Genomic DNA, 23637 nt, shown 5'->3' on the forward strand with positions numbered 1-23637 from the left:
CCAAGGACTGGCCACAACAGCAGGGGTCTAGACGTTTTAATACAATGGAAAGGGATGCCGCCTCTAGTAGCCACCTGGGAGTCATTTGATCTGCTAAGACAGCAATTTCCATCCTTCCACCTTGAGGACAAGGTGAGTCTCATAGGGGGGGAGTAATGATAGACCCCCAATTCAGATTACCTACCAAAGGCACAACAGAGGGACAGGAGCAGAAAAGGAAAAGCAAGGAAAAAGAAGGCCACATGCACAGTTATGTAATCTGCTGAGAGAATGATCTAGAAGCAGAGCAACTTATAAATAAGGATAGTCAAGTCCAGTAAATCGGGCAAAAAATTGGTATTCATCTGGAGAGCAGTGGACCTGTGGAAAGTTCACATTTATTCCGTTGTTTCCTCTTTTAATCCATTCATTGTAATTTCGGATCCGTTCTTTATTTTACAGATCCTTCTAGTGTAATTTCCAGTGCATTAATGAAGAATTTTGCTGTGTTTCAGTTCTCATTCATCTTAAAGGGTGTTAAATAGGTTGTTAATATCCCGAAATCCTGTCAGATTCTTGACAGACAACTGGTTAGGTGATCGAACTTTTCTTTAGATACAAATAGGTTGCTTACGACACTTGTGTTAGATGTGTATTATACTAGCAATTGGTATCTACCAATAGAATTCAGGTCTTGGTACACTACCTATAGATGTGTATTAGGCACTCATGCACATCCAAAATTTATAAGCAACAATAAGGAAATTAATTTGGCATCAAAGGTAACAAAAGTACACTAAGATTACACATATGATTTATCTACACACAATATTTGAACACGACTTTAGATCGTTGGGAAAATTGGTGATTTGTGTGTAGATAAAATATTATTTAACACAACTATTTTAAGCATAAACATAGAAGTAATATAATTCAATAAGAATACAAACAAAAGAGGAGAGTTAGAAATGGCAAACATTGGGAGTCACGTTGAGGACACTGTTTTAAAGTTGTGTTGCCTCCCTTCGTGGGGGTCTTTTCAGCACTATACGACTCCAAGATAAAATCCATGTGGCTCTCCTTCTATGGGTACGACTATAGGGAGATAAAAATGAGCCTTTATCTAGTTGCCAAAATAGTATAGGGTAAAATTATAGAGAATAATTCTGGAATCAATCATACCAAGTTGTGTTTTTCTAATTGTATCTCAAATTGTGATTTTCCTCCCTTTATATAGTGTACAATTTAAACCCCTACACTAATGAGAATTAATCAATTCATAACCTCCATTTAAATATTTAAATGTATGTTATATTATAAATTAAGATTTTAATTAAACCCAAAAACTGAAAATTAAAAATACAATAATTTTGAAAGTTGAAACTTAATATAATTTCCAAGAACAATTCCTCTTATTTGAGAAATGTTATCTTTATGGGCTTAACATGTTAATTAAGGGCTTAAGTAGACTAGTTTTTTAGGCACATGATGTAGATTTGGTAAAAATGAGTGTACTGAGGTAGCATATGCAATGAGAGGGTCAAGAAATGTCACATTTCAAACTTTTTCCACCTCGTTTTTGGACTATGATTTCTCCATTGGCAAATGAGCATGTTGATAGACTCCCGGCTAATTGAACTTCCGAATCACAACATAAAGGAGCTCAAATTGATAATAACAAAGAAGAACGTTTCATTAATGATAAAATGGATGAATACAACCGAAATGAACGTAGAATGCTCAAAGGAAATAAAAGAAAAAATACTGATAATTGGACTTTCGAGAGGTCCAAGCTTTCCTGCTAGAAATATTCCACTTGCTAGCTGCCCTTCTCGCCATTTCTTCCCACTTATATACCCCCCACTCCATAACAGCTTATCCAACTGAATTTGTTGTGCCCATGTGTATAGAACTTTCTTTTTCTGGTCTCTCTTTTCTGCCCTAACTTCTTCTCTAGAATATTGAATTTGAATTGGTGACTTATCATTACTCTGCGCCACGAGACTGACCTTGTCCTCAAGGTGGAAGTCTGGGAACTGATTTCTCAACATTTCAAAGGGTTTCCATGTGGCTTTTAAGGGCAGTAAACCTATCCATTGCACCAATACTTCCAGACTCTTGATGTTATTTCCTCTCCCTGGTCGGACCCCCAACACTGCTTCCGGTTCTACCAACAACTCCATTTCTTCATTCAGGTGGTCCGGAATATTCATTATCATGTGCGATTGACCCTCAGCCTTGTGTAGTTGTGATACGTGAAAAAGAGGATGAATGTGAAAAGTTGATAGAAGTGTCAGTTTGTAGGCCACCGGTCCAATTTTCTTCTCCACCGGAAACGACCCATAGAATTTCGGGGCCAATTTCTCATTGGGCCTTGAAGACAATGACTTTCACTGGTAAGGGCGTCGCTTCAGATAAACCCAATCCCCTACATTGAATAGAACATCTCTTCTCTTCGCATCTGTTGTTCGCTTCATGTGAGCTTGAGCCCGCATTTAGGGATGTTTCAACTCTTCCAACATCTGATCTCTCTCCAACAACTGCCTTTCTACCATAGAGAAAGGGGTAGACCCCTTTTCAAACCTTAACGATAGAGGGGGTTCCCTCCCATACAAGCATTAGAATGGTGTCAACTTGGAAGCCGAGTGATAGGAAGTATTATACCATAATTCATCCCATGGAAGCTAGCATGCCTAGGATTTCGGCTTAGAGGAAGCGAAACAGCAGAGATATGTCTCCAATGTATGGTTCACTACTTCAGATTGTCCATCAGATTGTGGGTGGTACGCGATGATACGGTAGAGTTTGGTACCTTAGAGTTTAAACAACTCTTCCTAAAATCCGCTCATAGAAATTTTATCTCGGTCCGATACAATTAAACGTGGAATCCCATGGAAGCGTACGATTTCCTTCACGAATACCCCAGCCACCTTAATTGCTGAAAATGGATGCCTCAAGGGTACAAAGTGGGTATACTTACTTCACCTATCCACCACCACTAGAATGGTGTCCCATCCACTCAACTTTGGCAAGCCTTCCACAAAATCCATAGCTATGTCCTCCCATACTTGATTAGGAATTGTTAGGGGCTGCAACAGACCTCTCGGGGATAAGGCTACATATTTATTCTGTTGGCACACAGCACAATCCCTGACATATTAACGGATATCTTTCTTCATTCCAGCCCAATACACATTCACAGCAATCCTCTTATATGTTTTTAGAAATCCTGAACGCCCCCCAAGCAACCATCATTCCCTTCTTGCATTATTAGCAGAATCAAGACTGATCCTTTGGGAAGAACTAACCTGCCTTTGTAAAGCAATTGTCCTTCTTTCACAGAATAGGCCAGCCACAAGGAAGGGTCTGTTCTTAATTCAGCAACAATTTTTCATAACCTGTCATCCGCTTCTACTTCCCTATTCAGTTGCTCCAACTGGACAATTGCCGGTATAGATAAAGCCATCAATGCTGGCAAGTGGTTAACACGTGAGAGAGAGTCAGCTGCTTTGTTCTCAAGTCCTGGCTTGTATTGAATTTCAAATTGATAAACCATAAGCTTCACTAACCACCTCTGATATTCAAGAGTGACCACCCTCTGTTCCAACAAAAACTTCAAACTTTTTTGGTCTGTTCGAATTATGAAGTGATGACCCAACAAATTATGGCACCACTTTTGGACTGCGAAGACTATTGCCATTAATTCCCTCTCATATACTGACTTTTCTGACCTTTTGAATAAGTACTTAGCAGAAGAAAACAATGGTTCTGTGCTCTTGCATTAACACTACCCCTAGCTCGTATCCCGAAGCAACCATTTCCACAACAAATGTTTTTACGAAATTCGGCAACCCAAGGACCGTAGTGACATCACTCTCTTTTAATCCTGCAAGGCCCGCTCCGCCACTTCATCCCAGTAGAAGTTGTTCTTCTTTAATCTTTCAGTCAGCAGCCATGCAATTTTCCCATAGTCCTTTCTCCTGTAGTACCCTGTCAGACCAAGAAACCCTCTTAACTCACACAGAGAACCTAGACTTGGCCACTCTACCATTGCCCTGACTTTTTGATGAAGTGTATAAGGGATTAGAGTTTATGATGAAATGGGACCGTCACAAGGCAAAATAATGTTTTTTTTTTTAATTTCATGATAACTTCGGGTTCGTTCGTTTTTGGTGAATTGCTAGTATAATTCGATTAGAATCGAGCCAATGAATAAAACTCAGCACCTTTGGCCCTGATGCAAGGCCAATTTTGGGCAAAATCCATTGTTTAGGCCCTCGTTTAGGTGTTTTTGCTATTTATGGTAATTTTTATTTTTGCAATATCTTTTTCCATAAAATTCGGATTTATATTCCGTTTGTTGGAGGACGATCCTGAAGATAAGGATTTTCCATCTTAGTAGTTATCTCATATTTTTCTATTTTTGAAAAAATATCTTTTTATTCCATTTGTCGAATTTTGCTAGGATTTTCTTCTATTTAAGGCGTTGTAAGCCCTTTGAGGTCACAGTTCTTGAATTCAATAAAATTTTCCTTGAGAATTTTCTCATTTTGTGATTGTTCATCTTCCCTATAATCTTTCGCTACGTCACTTTTGCCCCATCTGCAGCTACGCCTTTCTGTGATATGACATGACCCAAGTATTCTACTTCCCGTTGGCTAAAAACAAATTTCTTCACATTCAAATGCAATTGATTTCTCCTAAGCACCTCCAACACCCACCTCAAGTACCCTTGGTGCTGCTCCATATCTTGACTGTATACCAAGATATCGTAAAAAAAGAACTAGGACAAATTGTCTCAACCTCTCCTTGAATATTTAGTTCATCAGTGCTTGGAAGGTGGCCAGCGCATTGGTCAACCCGAAGGGCATAACCAAGAACTTGTAATGCCCCTCATGAGTTCTAAAAGCCGTTTTAGGAATATCGTGAGGAGATACCCTAGTTTGATGATACCCCGCCTTCAAGTCCAGCTTTGAAAAAACTGTGGCTCTATGCAATTCGTCTAGAAGCTCTTCGATGATCGAAATTGGAAATTTATCCGGTACCATCGCCTTATTCAACGCCCTATAATCCACACAGAAGCGCCACCCTATATTTTCTTCTTCTGTCGGCATCGTAACTTCGAAATTTATAGTAAATCCAGTCGAAGGTGCTTCTTTTGTCCCTTTCCCTTTCTGTTCCTTCTCACGTTCCTCCCAGTGGCCCGTGATAAATTTAAATTGTTCCATCAACAAGTTCATATATGTTCTATACCCTATGCAACTCAACCTTCATGGAATCCATGCCCGCCTGAAATGCATCCATTCTCCCCTCCAGGCTGTGGTGATAACCTTCCAATTCCCCTACACGATCGGTCAACATCATCCCCAGGTGAATGCTCTTATACCGAAATGATAGACTCCCGGGTAATTGAACTTCCGAATCACAACACAAAGGAGCTCAAATTGATAATAACAAAGAAGAACGTTTCATTAATTATAAAATGGATGAATACAACCGAAATGAACGTAGAATGCTCAAAGGAAATAAAAGAGAAAATACTGATAATTGGACTTTCGAGAGGTCCAAACTCTCCTGCCAGAAATATTCCACTTGCTAGCTGCCCTTCTCACCATTTCTTCCCACTTATATACCCCTGACTCCATAACAGCTTATCCAATTGAATTTGTTGTGCCCATGTGCATAGAACTTTCTTTTTTCTGGTCTCCCTTTTCTACCCCAGACTTCTTCTCTCGCCTGGAATACTGAATTTGAATAGGTGGCTTATCACATGTTTGACTAAGCTTAAATAAAAGTAAAAGTTACTCCAAAATAAACAAAAGTTGTTTATTTCGGAAGTAATTCTCACGGATGTAACTTCTAATTCTAACTTTGACCAGTAAAAATAACCTTTTATCATAGTAACTTATTTTTTTACTTTTAAGTACAAACTTTTAAGCTTCCACAACATTTTGAAGAGAGAAAAAATAAATAAATAAATTTGTGGAAGATTGAAAAAATTGATGGCATTTTATTTATTTTACGTGCGATGCAGATTTCCCCTTGGCACGATGTACCACTGCAAGTGGACGATGGTGTGTTCAATTTCGTTGTTGAAATTCCCAAAGAATCTAGTGCAAAGATGGAGGTCGCTACTGATGAGCCATTTACTCCCATTAAGCAAGACACCAAGAAGGGAAAACTTCGATATTACCCGTAAGATTACGCTGTTTCACCTCGTCCTTAGCATATTAATTTGTTATCCATGTATTCATGTTAGTTACTTTCAGCTATTTTATTTTGTCACCAGTTTGATTTGACCCTTTTGTGTGCTCTTTCACTGTCAAGACTGCATTCTGAGAAAAAACAAATAAATATATATTGAGAAGCATTTCCCGGTATGTCTTCCCTAATGGACACATTCCTACACTATTATTTTTCACAACTGCTTATTTATATGTTGTGTGTAGTAATCCTTTCTCACGTTGAGCTTGTTCGTTTTGCGCAAATGTTGAATCATAGATTGCATAGCCCACCAGTCTGGCTTTCCTTGAGAGTAGCAAGTGTTTCTTCTGTTGCTTCAGTATGTTATTATTTCAAAGATGGGAATATATGACGATATGATCAGAAAATTGAATGTTTCAATAAAATTTACTTCTTGTATAATAATTATTCACTTGAGACTTCAAAGGAGGTTTAGTGTATTTATCCTCACGGAGTACAAGAATGAAGATTTGCAAAGTTGTCCAAGTCTCAAACTGCATGCTAAACTTTCATATGTTGAACTCCGCTAATTCCTGTGAAGATAAAGCAATAACCAAATATATTGGCATGTTTTCTACGTTAGACTACTTTCGTAGTCTTGTCTCCAGTCCAACTTAGTAAACATACCTTTTATGTCTTGCAAGTTTAAGGTCTCCATTCTTCTCATGTCTTGCAACAACTATTCCAGACTAACCACACTATTTTTTTCAGGGGACTCTTACTGCAATTAGGACTGGTTTAGAGACTACAAAGTTCCTGATGGGAAACCTGCGAACAAGTTTTGGTCTTGGCAACGAGCCAGCTAACAAGGTAACTCGAGCTATAACCCAACATTTTTGTTTGCTCTTGCTTGATATTGTGAAAAATCTCTAATTGGCATCAGGGTGTATTATATTAATTAGTAACTTAACAGTTCGTTATGTTGTTTTGGTGGTAAAACTTAGTAAATATCTTGTTAGGAGTACAACAAAGTTACCATTACTTCAACAGGTTGCAAATTTAGTGTACTTTGGGTGAATATGAAGTGCAGGGAGAGAGTTTTGCAACTAAGCGCCATGCGATGTATATCATCATTTGCAATTATCATTTACAGGGTTCTTGAAAAATCATAGAAACACGCTCTAGTCATTCATATCGTAATCAGTCTTATTTTACGATTACAGGATTATGCCATCAAGGTAATCACTGAAACAAACGAGTCATGGGCTAAACTTGTGAAAAGATCTATACCTGCTGTGAACTTTCCCTTGTTTAAATGTGATTCACAAGAGTTTGATCTGCCAATCTCAGTCTGTATTAGGTAAGACACAATAGGTCTTCTTGGAAAAATCTTGATAATAATTGGTCTAGAATGAAACTAGATATTTGTATTTGAGAGAGCAGTGTACTTTTCACCTTCTGGGTTTTGAATGAAGAGATTTCTTTTATTTCAAGGGGATTTATGGCAATTCAAGCAAAATATTATTCACGCTGTTTCTGATTCATCATTGCTCAGAGAGGGGAAGAGAAAATGGGTATTATTCCAACAGAAAAAATTGCATTAAATTAGCGTTCGCAGGAATTTTTACATTTCTTTCCCGGGAAAGTAGTCGAAGCAATGTGAATGAATTCAAATGCAGAAGATAACATTATTTACACTCACAATGGCCATTAGAAGAAAGAACTTACATAAAATACGCAGGTTAAAACTGGCTATAGTCTTGAAAGAATTTATGGTACGAGAAAAAATTATGCTGTTTCAGTCTTCTTCTTCACTTCCGCAGAGGTAATCGTGTTTGACTTGTCGGTTGTAGTAACTGGATTCTTACTCTCTTCATTAAACCTATCTACACTGTGAAGAAAAATTCCTGCCAAAAGTACATAAAGGTTCAAATATATTAGAATTCCATAAATTGTTCCCAGTTATCAATATATTCTCGTGAAAGACAACTAAAAGAGAAATTTTGGAATAGAAATTGACCTTGGAAATATCCATGAAAACCTTGAAAACATGGTAACTAAAGATTACCTATAAACCATATTGCGGCAGCCACAAACAGAATGGATGTTAGAATAAGAGCAGTTTTCCTCCAATTGTTAAGATGATCCTGACAGAAATTAATTGTGATCAGGAGAAGATCATAAAACATCATGACGAGTACTTTTGAACATAACTGCAAGAAAAAAAATGATCCATATAATGGATCCCTTGTTGCCAAAAATTTGGGCTTCACCACAAATCCCTTTTCGCCACTCTTTTCGGTGCATCACTAGATCAACTAGTAGATTTAAACCAACAAGATGCATGACAACTATTACAATTTTGGTCTACTACCACTTTTTCTTTATTTGGGTGCACTCGTGCGAAATATGCCTCCCATTGTTCACTGCCTTTCCGAAAAGTAAATAATAATCAATTTAACAAAATCAGCAAACCTGAAGAAGCCCAACAAGAGGCGAGGAAGGCACATCACCGAAAATGTGAATGCAGACAGTAGACATAGCCATCGATAATGGTCTCAAACTAGGTGTGACACAATGTAGACAAACAAAATTTACAGGGGCCTGCAGAGGCATAAACGAAATGTTAAGACTCAACCTACAAATCCTTGACTGAAAATTCCATGGAAGAAAGAAAGAACAGTAGCTTAAATTTAGCCAATTTATGCAACAAGAACAATTGAAATCTTACTGCTCCTAAGTTTGTGGTAGATTAAATGAACCACTCCATTCAGTTAATTGCTACATCTACTTAGAGATCCAAAGAACTCCATTCGTATGAAATATTAAGCAATTATTTTCTAATAAATCTATGTGATTTAATTTGTCTAGCACAATAACACAACACCTCAAAGATATTCTGAGCAAACTCTTCTAGAAGTTAACAAGAAAACTGAAGAACAATATAAAACTGTTGGATTCAAAAGAAATGGGAATATACAGCCACAATCGTATGAGGGCACTAAATCAGCAACTGCTTATGCTTCATATCGAAGTATAGTCTTAAAGACAACAGATAATAAGAACAGTGACAAACTTCAAATTGATAAACAAGAATAGAAAATGTGACGAAGGCATGAAAAAAAAGCAAAGCATAGAACGACAGGCACCATATACAGTTGTACAAGAGCATAAACATCAATGAAGATTCGCTCACAAGAAAATTTACCTGGGTGGCAAATATTAGCAGTTCCCCTATTGAAAAAATGATCACGTAAGCAATTAGGCTCTTAAAGCAAAATGCGGCAAGGCAAAATATTGCTCCAAATAGTGTTGTCATTGATAGAAGCTGCACCAGAGAGAGAAATGAAAACTTTGATAATGAATCCCACATTACATACTGGCATGGTATGAAGTGCAAGAAGCTAAGCACGCTTGGAATAATTATTGAGCACTATGCACCATGCTTGTAATGACCATAAATTTAGCCAATAGAAAAGATATGCAGAAACCAGAAAAATAAGAACAGAGAATCTTAAATACTGCCATGAACCGGAAGCAAGCCCAGATATTTTTAATAAAACTATCTGTTACTATAATGATTACATGTACTACTATAATTTTGTATATTATAGAATTTCTAATAACGTTGTTCCCTTTATTATGTAAAACTTTAGATATATCCTAGCAAACAAAAATTTATAAAACAGCTTTTTGATAATTGAAAAATTAATAGCATGTGTTTCATAAATTTTATATTTGATTATTTAATTTTGTATAAGGTGAAAAAGTTAAAAAAAAAAAAAAAAAAGGAAATAGAGGTAATGGTTTATATAAAGGCATATATCGTTGCAATAGTGCATTTGTACCAGCTGGCAACGCTGATAGCTTCCTTGAGCAGAGGTCAGGGGATCAATCCACCCTTCCCCCTGCCAACTTTGCAAAAACAATTTGAAACCGGTAAAACCCTTACCGTTAATCTAAAGTCAAGCCAACGGTGATAACCCAACTCTATGATGATGGGTGGTCGAACTGGCTGAACAGCGGTGTAAAAGGAGACAGGCCCTGCGAAAACAAGAGGCAGGTCTGTGTTGTACAAGGTAGGGCTAGCATCCAGTCAGGTTTTTTTTTTTTTTTTTTTTTTTTTTTTTTTTTTATGTAGTTAATTTTCTGAGGGAAAAAAGGATTAAAAATGTCAGTGTGAGCCAGCGCTCATGGGCTGCAGGTCTAGAGAGTCAGGACCAGCAAGGCTCACCTTTCCAGATAGGCCACACATGGGGTACCTCTAGCAAAATAATGGCAATAATACAACAGAGGATTCTCATTAGGTGATCATTGTCACTTGAAATAGAGTTTACCAACTTTTAACTTCTTTCTTCTAATTTTTTCTTTTGGGTGAGAGATAAGAGAGGGAAAAGAAGAGGATAGTTATTGGGAAGGCTCAACAGGAAATTTCCTATCAATTCCATAATGCCACTGATATATATACATTGCCATTGGAGGCAATACATTCTGGAAGCCAGTGAAGAGAAGAAGGTGTTAGGTTTAAGAATAAAATTAACAGAAATAAAGTTCGCTGGTTAACTGGTTGAATATTTGTGCTGGTGTTGTGTTTACAGCAGTTCGCAAGCCATTCAATTTTTGTTTCTTTTTCTAGTAGAAGGAAATGATGGAAGGAGAAAGGCAATACATTATAGAAGAAATTCTCTGGCATCTCACTGTTAATCCATTTACGCATTTGCTTTATGCAGAATTTAAAACTGAAAGAAGTGAAGTTTGCAAAAATGAAACTTTCTTCTCAATCAATTGCCATGAGAAAGTAAATTGCGTGGCCCACCTTAAAAGCATTGGAAATTGTGGAAGTCATATAATCAAGAGCAAAACCCCCTGCTAGTGATCCCAATATTCCACAAATTACTGTTATCCCTCCAAACGTATAATCAGCATTTTTCTGGAAAAGAACAAATTTTCAAATGGTTAGACTACATAAATGTTCAATTTCAACGGATTAGAAAATGGAGAACGTTGTGTTGATAAATTTTTCAAAGGCCGTTAAGAGCTTACCATGTGATATATGTTATAACCAGCTTTGGGACCCCAATAAGAATATGCACCTACAACGAAATTATAGGCAATATAACCTGCATTTACCATTTATATAAAAAAGTCGAAGTTATTTGAATAATAACAAATTAACATGCTTATTTTTGTAGTTACATCCACTACACGCAGGAGCAGTTTTTCAGCAAGTCAGCAACCATTATCTTAGCACTTTCAGCTAGCAATAAGCATGTTATTTAAGATTAAGTCACTTTCCTAGAAAGAAACTTAAGATGTAATTTCTAGAAAAGTAAGTTTAGTTAGTAAAGAAAAGTATTTTTAAATTATGTTGGGGAACGGGAAGCTTAAAAGCAACTTTTACTTCTTGTGGGGTTAGCCAAACATGCTCAAAATGCCAAAAAGCAGAGGAGATGGTACATCAGCACTCCTGAAAATATTTATAGGAAGAACTAACATAAGAGTTTGTAGTTCTGACAGAGTGAAGAACATACCTAAAACATTCACAATATAAACTTGATCAAGCAAAAGAATCTTCATATCCTTCAAAAATCTTATGACAATACATTCATTACGTGCATCCGTTGACCTGAAAGATATGAGATTTGCTATTAAGAAAATTCATTTAACTCTGGAAAAGAACTTGTGAAATATCAGCCATACACTTGAATAAGGAAACCTTATTATTGATAAGATATGTTTATAGCCGAGAAGAACCTAACTGATATCGCTAGAATCTCAAATACTGTAAAATGAGCTCTCACCCAAAACGTTTCGAATTTTGATCAGCAACCGCTTCTCTTGACGACAGTTCACCACCTTCATCATCCAAAATAATTGTGTTAATGAATAATATGAAACACATAAGATGTATTTTTAAAATAATAGAACTATAAGAACAATCAAAAAATAAGAAGCAAAGACATAACCAAAAGACACCCCCCGCTAAGACATGGTGCCACATACATAATGAACATTGAGATAGAACTAGAGAATTGGACAAAAGTATGACAGTATGAATAAGGCATATAGTAAGCCAAACATTTGTTACTTACCTTTCGTCAAAGAAATTATATTTACGTGTTGACATATCACTGTCACTTTGACCATTAGAAAATGCTAAAAATTAACATTTTGTCTAATGCTTTAGATGAATCCCACTCAAACACATGACATCACTAGCCCTCTTAAAACAACCAATTTCGTAACAGATAAGAACCAAATTGTATATCTGGTAATTGACACATCTATAGGACTTTTGCAATCATTACACGAAGAAATAGTGATAAAGTGCTTTCCAAATATTGTTAGTTCATGTTAATAGGAAGATCCAGCACCTTGATTTTCTGTCCCGTCTTCTGCATATGTCAATGCTGTTTTAGATCCAACAGGAGAGAAACCTGTAGGAGCAAAGTGTTTAAAGAAGTGTCTGGGGAATGAAAATGAGATCAAAGCAAGTAATATCTGCACATGGACCTTTCAACTGCAAAGGTTTCATCACAAAGCCTAATATAGCAAAAGGAAGCATCAAAACAGCCTCCACCCAAAAAGCCAGCCGCCAGTTGTAACCCCCACACTACAAGCAAAGAAAAATGAGAACATTAAGTACATGTGAGGTGGAGATAAGAAGTAAAAGGCTGTAAGATATTTTTTCAAACGGAAGAGGTAATAAAAACGTAAACCAACAAAGCAAAATTGTAAGAACTTTTGCTTTCAAAAGATTATATATTTCAAAGCACACAAAATAGTTATTAAGAATATGCATACCAGACCACCATAAACGTAACCAACAGCAATTCCTGTTGGTATACACATGTAAAATGCTCCCAGCCAAAATGTTTTCTGACAAAAAAGAAGACCACGTCAAATGCAATAAAATTCAGGTGTGAAAGATGATATAGAAGATATATGAGCCTCAGAACAGGAAATAAGCAAATTGTAACATGGAAGAAAAGAACATGATTATTCCAATCTCAATTTCCACAAGTTTACAGAAATAAAATTAGCCTTTGGCACAACTCAAAGCATAATGAACGCTGTGATAGATAACAACTGTCTCATCACTACTCCAAGCCTGCTATTTCCGTAAAATACTTGCACCATTCCAGATCCCAAAACTATAATGAGAGAATCCACTCTTATTATCATTCTAAGATGAACATACATGTCAATGTTCATTTGTGAGTTTCACCAAACCTACATGCCTTGAGGAAATTATGCTTTACTATAAAGAAAGGTGTAATTCAAATAATTTCAAACAAGCCTCGCTGAAACAAGCACATAAAGTTTGTAAAGGAAAGAAATCACGTATAATCACATATATTAGGCAATAAGAAATCACATATATTGGGTTTCCATATTTGTATTCTTGATTTACTCTATATAATGAAAGTATGAAAGGGAGGTGATTAACCTCTTCTCTTGAAGTTAATACCAATGCCTTTTTCCTCAACATGGTATCAGAGCGTATGTGAAGAAGAAAAATGGTCAGAAATCAGAGCATAGTGGGTAATCTGGGCCTCGTGTAACCTTCACCTTGGAGTTAGGTTGAATTGTCGATCGCGTGGATGATTAACAACAGCAGTCGAGTGGTTCAGTGGTGTTCGGTTGGGGACTCTACGATGGTTTTGTGGTGGTTCAGCAGTTCGGTTTCAGCTCTCCTGTCGCTGGTCGAGTAACTAACTTTGAACAGTGATCGGCATCCCCACGTCGGTCCGAAGTCTTCAACAGTTCCAACATTCACATGAGAGGAATTCTGTCAATAGGGCTTGCTATCTATAGCTCTGGCATTAATTGTTCCAATGGTCATTGAACTTAGGTTCATGTTTTTGATTAATTGATGAAGTTTAAAATGTTAAGTTTTGATTACTGAACTTAAGTTCATGTCTTCGATTGCTCACTGAAAATTAAAATGTCGAATTTTGGCCATTGAAATTTGAAAAATATTCTACGTTACTTAGTAGCATAAATGTTTAACTTTGAAAAATGTCGAGTTTGTACAACATTTTTCAAAATTCAGTGGTCAAAACTCAAAAGATAGGTTTTTATTCCGAAATTCAATCTTGATGGGACTATTGACCGATTGAAAGTAGTTGTTAAAGATTGTACACTAACCTATGGTATTAATTATGATGAAACATTCTTTCCAATTGCTAAGATCTCTTCAATTTGTGTTTTAATTTCTATTGCTGCTAATCTTAGTTGGCCGTTATTTCAATTGGATATTAAGAACGCCTTCCTTCATGGTGATTTGCACAAAGAGTTTATATGGAGCAACCATCGGGGTTTGTTGCTCATAGGGAATATCAGAACTATGTTTGTAAGTTGAAAAAGACTTTATATGGGTTAAAACAATCATCAAGGGCATAGTTTGGAAAGTTTTCTGAAGTTGTTTTGGAATTTGGTCTTTAGATGTGTCAGACATATCATTTAGTATTTCATTTACAAACTGGTGCAGGTTATGTCATCCTTGTCGTTTATGTAAAAAATATTATAATCACTGGTGATGATGTAAAAGGAATTGCTAAGTTGAAACAGTTTCTATAACAAACATTTTAATGCTAGAAATCTAGGCAAGCTTCGATGTTTCTTGGGTATTGAAGTCGGGTAGGTCTCAAAAAGGTATCAACTTATCTCAAAGAACGTATATACTTAACCTTTTAGATGAGACAAATTTTCTTGGAACTAGTCCAGTTGATACTCCTATGAATCCTAATATGAAGTTTTTGAAGGATGAAGGAGATCTGTATGGAGAACGGGGTAAATATCGTCGTTTGGTTGGAAAATTGAATTCTCTTACTATCATACGACCAAATATTTCCTATATGGTTAGCATCACTAGTTAGTTCTTGGATGCTCCTCTAGTTTCTCATTGGGAAGTTGCGATATGGGATATTCAATATTTGAAAAAGGCTCCAGGTCTTGGGTTGTTATACAAACCAAATGGACATATCAGAGTAGAGGGGTTTACAGATGCAGATTGGGTAGGATCTCCTTCAGATAGACACGATCTACTACTGGTTTTTGTACCTTTCTCGATGATAATCTTGTGACTTGGAAAAGTAAGAAACAAACTATAGTAGCAAGGTCAAGTGCAGAAGCAGAATATAGAGCGATGGCTCATACTACTAGTGAGTTGACATGGTTGCAATACTTTCTTAAAGAAATAAATCTTGCACCTTCTATCCCTATTCCGATATTCTATGATAATCGGGTTGCTCTACACATTGCATCCAATACAGCCTTTCATGAGAGGACCAAGCATACTGAAGTTGATTGTCACTTTGTTCAAGACAAGAAAGTGAGTGGTGACATATGTATACCATTTGCAAAGATCGAAGACCAGCTTGTTCAGGTGTTTACGAAGTTACTGGATGGTAATCGATTGAGATTCATCTGTTCCAAGCTAGGCTTATAATATATATATGCTGCAGCTTGATAGGAGTGTAAAGAAAAGAAATCACCTATAGTCATATATATTAGGCAATAAGAAATCACGTATATTGGGTTTCCATATTTGTACTCTTGATTTACTCTATATAATGAAAGTATGAGATGAAGGTGATTAACCTCTTTTCTCGAAGTTAATACCAAAGCCTTTTTCCTCAACAAAGTTAGAAGATAATGTCATGTGAATAGAAGGGTGAATCCTATATGATGTATCATTGCATGAAACAACAAACCTTAGCAGGTGGGGCATTATCATCGATGAATGGAGCTGCAAGACTTATAAAAGAAGCCTCGCCAACACCCACTAGCCTAATAAAACAAGCCAAATAAAAAAAATCACAAAATAATAAAAAATAAAAAAACAAAAATGGCAAACCTTTGAGTAATTAAGAGAATTTTACTCACATGCGAAAAATTGCAATGGACCAAAAGTTTTTTGAAAAACCACAACCAGCAGTAGCAATGGTCCAGACTGACAAACCAACTCCAATAAGCCTAAATGGATTGACTCTACAAAATTCAAGTACACGAACTATAATTATCTCGCTGCAGACAGGTAGAAGCACATTCTGTTAGACACGGTAGCTCTTTCAAAATTGGCATCCTATTGATTTTATAAGAACATTGAGAAGATTAAGATACCAAATATTACATGACATGCAATGTTTCTGAAAATTTATTCATGCTAAATTTTGGAGAATTCAAATACTTTTCATAGATGTATAGATGTAGGAAAGAACTTCAACAATGAATGCTTGACAGAACATAATTCATTGAACTTTTATTTTACTGCAATGTCACTGTTGTGACATTACGAATAACGTAAAAATACACCAAAGAAAATGTAATAGCATAATTTGTTCTTGTATCATTTTGACAGGAATACTCCATCCAATTCATGCAGCATTGATTCTACTTCTTGACAACAATTTCACATTTTCTTCATACCACACAAATATCATTTTCTGCATTAATACTTTCCTGACACATCACCATCTTCTCATGCCGAGTGTTCAAATTTTATCTAACCTATAATAGGAGTGAGAAAGAGTCACAACTCAAAGTGATTACCTCTTAGTTAGAGATGCAAACATTGGGGAAGCCACAAGGAGTCCAACCATGAAAGCAGATGATACAACTCCATCCGTAAAATTATTTAGGTCGAAATCGCCCCTGCGTAGAAAGATGCTTATGAAACAATGCAAAGTATATACAGATTTATTCATTTGGTAGATAGTCTAAATGTACGTTTTTGGAGGAGTAGTAGTATGGGTATTGTTATATGAGCATCAACACATTCTCCCACAGCATTGCAGAACCTCATATGGCAAGGGGTTAAACAACTAAAAAGACATTTTCCAATTAGAAATGGACCATTTACAGTCTATCACTCTTGAGGTGTTAATTGTTTTCTTGTTTTTCATTATGTTTTCTCTTGCTCTTTTAAGATTGAGAGGACGAATGTAGTTTTCCCTCTGCATTACATGGCGTAGATTTGAAACCTTACCCTATGTTTGGTTGGAGTGAAAAGTGGTAATGAAGTAGAGGTAAAAGAAATGGATTGCATTATATCCCTTTTTATTTACATCCTACGCGATTTTAGAGATTTAGGTTATTTTGCAATGTGTAAATGGGCTATATGGAGAGAAAGGACGGTATAAAAATATTCGGGATAACAATTAAGAATTTGTAAAAATAAAATTCAGGGGTATGGATTAGATAAAGAAAGGAGATGCTCCATTAACAGAAGTACAGCAAAAGAAATGGTGACCAAATGTTGACATTGAACTTACTGAATTCCAGTGCCTGGTGAGCATTTACCATTTTTCGTGCAAGTCTTGCGGCTTCCATTAACGCCATTGCTAGCTATTGCTCCACGGTCCAAGTAATTTATTAAGTTAATAACACAAAATATAACAAGCAACCTGCCAGAAAAAGAAGCAAGTTAGAATCAAAAGTAACAGAAATGTTTAATGGCAAGACAGTAGATTCCATATTAAACAAACAACCGCCACTTCTACAACTCAAAACAAGTCCATTTCATCAATGGAATTATATAAGAACCGAATCTCAAGATTCATTAAAAAGCAAATGTATTAATTATTGTCATCCTTCACCATCACCTAATTTCAAAATTTACAAGAATTCATAAACCTTAGCCGTTGTCATCCTTCAATCACCCAACACATATAACAAATTTCCCTAACACTCTCTTACGTATATTTCCTTAAGAGTACGCGGAGAGCCGTATGAATCATAAATACACAAGTGATATAAACATTTCCAAACACATTTCCCCGGAGAAAGGTAAATGTGCAAACCTATTTTCCCAGAAACTCTATTTAACAAAAAAAAAATGACTGACAAATTCCTGGTGACCCACGTAGTAAAAATACCCCCCAAGACTCGAAACTTTTTCCATTCCTTACACCATATTTCTTGAAATAATCAAGAACCCAAAATATAACCACATATATACAGAAACACATTTATACACACCAAAAAAGATGACCTTATGGGAGTGAACCAAGAAGGTTTGGGAGCTGATATTGGAGATGGGACTGGATCGACATCCATGCTTTTCACTTTCTCCACAGACCCCGCTCCAGAAGGAGGTTTTGGGGTTAGGTGGCCCTCCACCGGCCGCGGGGGCGATGGCAGTGGGTGTTCCTCTCCCATTAACTCTGGAATTTTGGTTGGAGCAAACGGAATCCTTGAATTGATGGCGCCAGTGTTTTACTTTTGTGGACTCAAATAATTTTTCTCTCTATAATGGGCATCTGGTTTTGGGATTGTTGAGATTTGTTCAACAGATTGCAACGAATCTTACCAAAGTTCTTTGGATATATATCCTGCAGATTCTTTAATTATCTCATAAAGAAATAAATTGAAGAATTTTTATTTTTACTTTTTCAAAAAAAGAGTGTAACGTTTTAAACGAACTAGGCATGTGTAAACAATTTCAGATATAATTGTCTAAAATTGAAAATTGGGTGGTTTGGTTGGCAACATATTCATCTAAATGTAATCATGTCATGCAACGCAACCTGATGAAATTATACACAACTATTGATAGTTGGATTTCCGTACTTTGTTCATTAATTTATCGAGTACTCATTATATTAAGACATTCTTATTTAAAAAGATGCATGATTATCAACATCACCGATATACTAAAGGGACAACTAACTCGTGCCAATTTGACTAAATACACTTTTTAAGCCCAAACTCAGTATATTTTCATGTTTCAACCTTGCTATATGTACACTATAATCTACCCCTTAGTTTACATTTTGTCACGTGTCATTAACCTATTAAACATTTTAAATTTCAAACAGTTTTTCCATTCAATTGACACTTAACAACAATGCAAATGTCAATTAAAGTGTTAAAAATCAGTGTACAAATAGCAAAGTTCTTCATCTTTTTATATTTTATTACTTAGTTAAAAACATGTTATATTTATCTACAACAAAGAGTGCCTTGGCTAGCTTTCTTCTTAAAAGCATGTTTAGGGTGCCTAGCATGACTTCGACATGCCATACGTCCTCAATTGTGGAGCTGAGATTTTGATGGTGAAGGGTAAAAGTTTAGAAGACAAAATTTGCATATGTATTAAAATAATTTCAAATTTTCTACTAATTATCAAAAATATTAAATGTTACTGGATAGATCGCCACCCCTGCCCCATAGCTCTACCCTTGCATGTCCTCGTAATTGGGCACGGCACAACCTGACTATTGAAAGAGAGCTTACCAATCACCCATGTTAGGTCATGTCGAAATGGATTTTTAGTCCAAATGTAATAGTTTGACACCCAAAAATACTAATCATAGAATTAGAATTAATTAAATCATGGAATATTAATTTGTATTGATAATTATTTTTGTACACTTATCTAGGCAAGTAAATTAGAGTATTTGTTAGTGATTTGAATGAGTTATAGCTTAATTACATGTTAATTATGTTTGTTAAGTGAATTCAATGTAAATTGGTGGAATTTGAAGAAATGAACGCAAATGGACAAAATGAAAGAAATCGAAAGTATGAGGACCAAAGTATAAACATTCAATAGTTGATTCGGACTATAAAATGATGATTGAAAATCATATAGAATCAATTGGATGCAATGGAGGTCAAAGGAGTGAAATAAAGTTGAAGCACTTGCACAAATCAATTTTCAGCTAAATAAGATATGCTCCGAATTTTTAGCATCAACTTGAGACCCACTTTTTGGATAACAAACCTTTGAATTGGAAAAATCATACAGCTAGAAGAATTGTAGTCTTTTAAGTTTGTTTTTCAATGCACTTTGAGTCAACTCAATCAAATATCAAAAGAGAATGTTATGATCAAAATACCAAAAACTGTTTAGGGACTACAGCAAGCAAAACGACACACATGCGGGGCCAATAAGAGTGCGCACATCAGGCATTGTTTTTTCAACCCGAGAGCCACTTGGCTCAATAGTGCACACGCGATGGTTATGCCTGTGCGTGCGGCCCATTTTCAAAGATGAATTAGCAGTTTTCTTTCGTGATTCAAACTCTTTTGGAAACCAAATTGTGCTCCATTTTTACTTATTTTTCGACTCTTACGAATATAAAACGATGGCCACACAAAAACACTCTCTCTTTCCTCTTCATACGCAATAGTATCATCAAATTCATCAAGAATAATGGGTCAATCACTATATTTTGAGAGAGGAGATCAAATCCTAACAAGAATTGAAGGCCAATTACATCAAGAAATTGAAGAATTCAACTTTGGACTTGAATATCAACATTTTTTGAACTATTTTCATGATTCGGGTGATATTTTTTCATTATTCTTCTTAAAATTTATATATTAATATGTTATGCTAGATCCGCTTTTGTATTGAATGAAGTGTTGGAATTTATTTATTTGCTGTTCAAAATCAAGAAGGAAAAAAATGGCTTAACCATGCGATCGCGTGGATTAAGCCCATGCGGTCGCACGAGGCCCTCCCGAGAATGGGAGGGATGGCAAAGCTATAACCATGCGACCGCATGGTTGATATTTGTGAGCCGTTTTTGACCTTTTTTATTCGAAATTGGTGGCTTTTCATTCTTGTTTTGCACCATTTCGTGAAAAACTTGCCAAGGCCTATAAATAGGTGATCCAAGTGCAAGAAAGATATATTGAATTCCATTGAAATTTATCTCCAAATTGTTCGTCCAAATATTGAGGAAATTATCACATAATCATTCAAATTCTCACTTGTTCATTATGAAGTTACATCTTTGCTTTTGGTGTTCTTCACATCAAGGTTTGTTTAATCTTGCGAACGGTTTGCCAGAAATCCTTAAAAGCATTTGGAAAGGAGGCAAATAACGTTTGAGGATAACGAGATTAATTTTGTGTTCAAGCCTTCGTTGTTTATTCTATATTCTTCCCTTTGTTGTTCTTTCATTTTTCCTTCTCTTTTGCATTAATTTTCCAATAATTTCAAACATTAAATTGGTTACTATTATTGCAATGAAGAAGGAATCTACACTTGCTACTATCAAAATGATGAATCAAGACCTGGTACGTTTGGACAGATTTGATGGTGCAAATTTCACAAGATGGCAAGACAAACTTAAATTTCTGTTAACGGCCTTGAAAATTTTCTACGTACTTGATCCAAAACTGGAGCCCATTCCCGATGCAACTGACAAGGATACCAAAGGAATTTGCGTAGAAAGGAAGAAACGGGAAGAGAACGAATTGATATGCCGTGACCATATCCTAAATGCATTATCTGATCGCCTTTATGATCTCTACACCAACACTATATTGGCAAAACAAATCTAGTAGGCGCTAGAAAGCAAATACAAAGCCGAGGAGGAAGGTTCCAAAAAGTTCTTAATATCTAAGTATCATTTCAAATTTTTGGATAATATACCGTTATTGCCTCAAGTACATGAGTTACAAATAATTGTAAATAAACTGAAAGCGGTGAAAATCGAACTTTTCGAAACTTTTCAAGTGGGAGCAATTATACTAAACTTCCTGGTTCTTGGAAAGGATATAGGAAGAAGATTCTTCACAATTCTGAAGACTTTTTTTTGGAAGATATATAAAAATATCTTCGTATTGAAGAAGAATCAAGGGATAAGATTGAAAACTCTTATGATGGCTCTTCAAAGGCTAATGCCATGGACAATGTGAACAACTCCAACAAATTTAAAAAGAAAGGAAAATTTCTTGGTCCTAGAAAGGATCAAGGGAAGTTCAAAAACAAAGCTAAAGAACCTTGCTATGTTTCTGGAAAATCGGGTCACTATGCTAAGGATTGTAGACATAGGAAACAACCAAAGAATGAAGGACAAGTGAACTCCGTTGATGAGATTATCGTCACGGTGAGCGAAATCAATGCAACTCAAGGCAAAGTTCTAGGATAGCTCTTTCACTCTATAGGGATCGAGGGGGCATAGCACAATTCTTCTTGGAGGAGTAACCCAATCTGGTGATATGATACATGCGCTACAATCCATGTATATTATGATAAGTCTCTCTTCAAAACTTATAATGACATTGAAGACAATCAAGAGATACAAATGGGAAATGAAGGAAGATCAAAAGTGATTGGCAAAGGAAATGTGTAACTCATTTTCTCTTCAGGAAAGAAAATCACTTTAACAAATGTCTTGCATGTACCGAAAATGAATAGAAACTTAGCAAGTAGTGTACTCTTGGGAAAACCTAAAATTAAATCTCTTTTTGAATCTGGAAAGCTTGTATTAACCAATAATGGGCACTTTGTTGGAAAGGGCTATTCCACCGAAGGAATGGTCAAACTATGTACTATTAAGGATAACTCAAATAAAAATTAAATCTTTTGCGTATGTTACTAATTCATTTAATTTATGGTATGGTAGATTAGCACATATATGAGTTAATACTATGAAAAGAATGATTAAATGTGGATTAATATAATGTGATATTGACAACTTGGAAAACTATGAAACATGTGTTAAATAAAAAATGATTAAGAAGCCATTTCATAGCGTAATAAGAACAACAAGATTACTTGAATTTGTTCATTCCGACATATGTGAATTGAATGGAATGTTAATTAGAGGTGGTAATAGATATTTTATTAATTTTATTGATGATTGTTCTAGATATACCTATGTGTACTTATTAAAACATAAGAATGAAGCATTTAATGCCTTTAAGACTTAGAAGATTGAAGTTGAAAATCAATTAGGAAGAAAAATAAAAACTTTAAGAAGTGATAGAGGTGAGGAATATTTTTCTAATGAATTTAACATATTTTATGAACAAAATGGAATAGTACATCAATCTTCTGCACCTAGAACACAAGAACAAAATAGGCTAGCAGAAAGAAAGAATAGAATTCTTTTCGAAATGATAAATGCAATGTTATTAAATTCTGAATTACCCTTTAACCTATAGGGTGAAGCCTTACTTAGTACTTGCCATGTAACAAATATGATTCCTATGAAAAAGAATAAAATTTCCTCATATGAAACTTGAAAAGGTAGATAAACAAATATTAATTACTTTAAAATGTGGGGGTGCCTTGCCTATTGTAAGAATATGGATCCTAAAAGAACCAAGTTAGGTCCTAGAGGTATTAAATGTGCTTTTGTGGGATATGCTTGATAAGTGTGTTTTTGCACACTTATTTACATCACAAACATGACTTAAATACAAGTAAAATGATTGAATTGTGACTTAATTTTGTCGAATTCATGCAATGTAGGTGATTCTATGGAAATAGTGAAATTTAGGAGAAAAGAGCCGAAAAAGGACCAAATTGGAGCAAAATGAAAATTCAGGGACCAAATTGCAATTATCTGAAAGTTGATCCGATGAACACATCAAGCAATTAATCAAGCTAAGTGCCAATTGGAAGTTATAATGGAACATTGGAGCAACTAGAAATAAGAGAGGAGGTCAAGGAGTGAATGAATGAAACTTGAGGATCAAAATGACTCAATTTGGAAGTTCACTCTA

General features: G+C 35.6%; 1 protein-coding gene across 3 annotated transcripts; it reads right to left on the reverse strand.

Moving 5' to 3' along the window:
* Positions 1-7734: 7734 nt before the first annotated feature.
* On the reverse strand, positions 7735-18559 carry LOC111410182 (probable sphingolipid transporter spinster homolog 2). 3 transcript variants are annotated; one of them, XM_023040415.1, is made up of 16 exons: positions 18161-18559; positions 17442-17573; positions 16720-16821; positions 16054-16194; positions 15882-15957; positions 12967-13041; positions 12676-12775; positions 12537-12599; positions 11964-12018; positions 11694-11788; positions 11206-11255; positions 10979-11092; positions 9371-9490; positions 8638-8766; positions 8231-8309; positions 7735-8069 (listed from the first exon to the last, which is right to left on the reverse strand). In XM_023040415.1, exons 1-16 carry the CDS (start codon positions 18325-18327, stop codon positions 7951-7953), a joined length of 1617 nt encoding a protein of 538 aa, XP_022896183.1. In that variant the 5' UTR covers positions 18328-18559; the 3' UTR covers positions 7735-7950. The 3 variants fall into 3 exon arrangements, with proteins under 3 accessions (XP_022896183.1, XP_022896182.1, XP_022896184.1); XM_023040414.1 differs by having other exon boundaries at positions 11206-11282; positions 18161-18558; XM_023040416.1 differs by having other exon boundaries at positions 11206-11282; positions 16054-16158; positions 18161-18557.
* Positions 18560-23637: the final 5078 nt, after the last annotated feature.

Source organism: Olea europaea, chromosome 15, assembly GCF_002742605.1.
Source record: "Olea europaea var. sylvestris chromosome 15, O_europaea_v1, whole genome shotgun sequence".
In the NCBI taxonomy this organism is placed as follows: Eukaryota; Viridiplantae; Streptophyta; class Magnoliopsida; order Lamiales; family Oleaceae; genus Olea; species Olea europaea.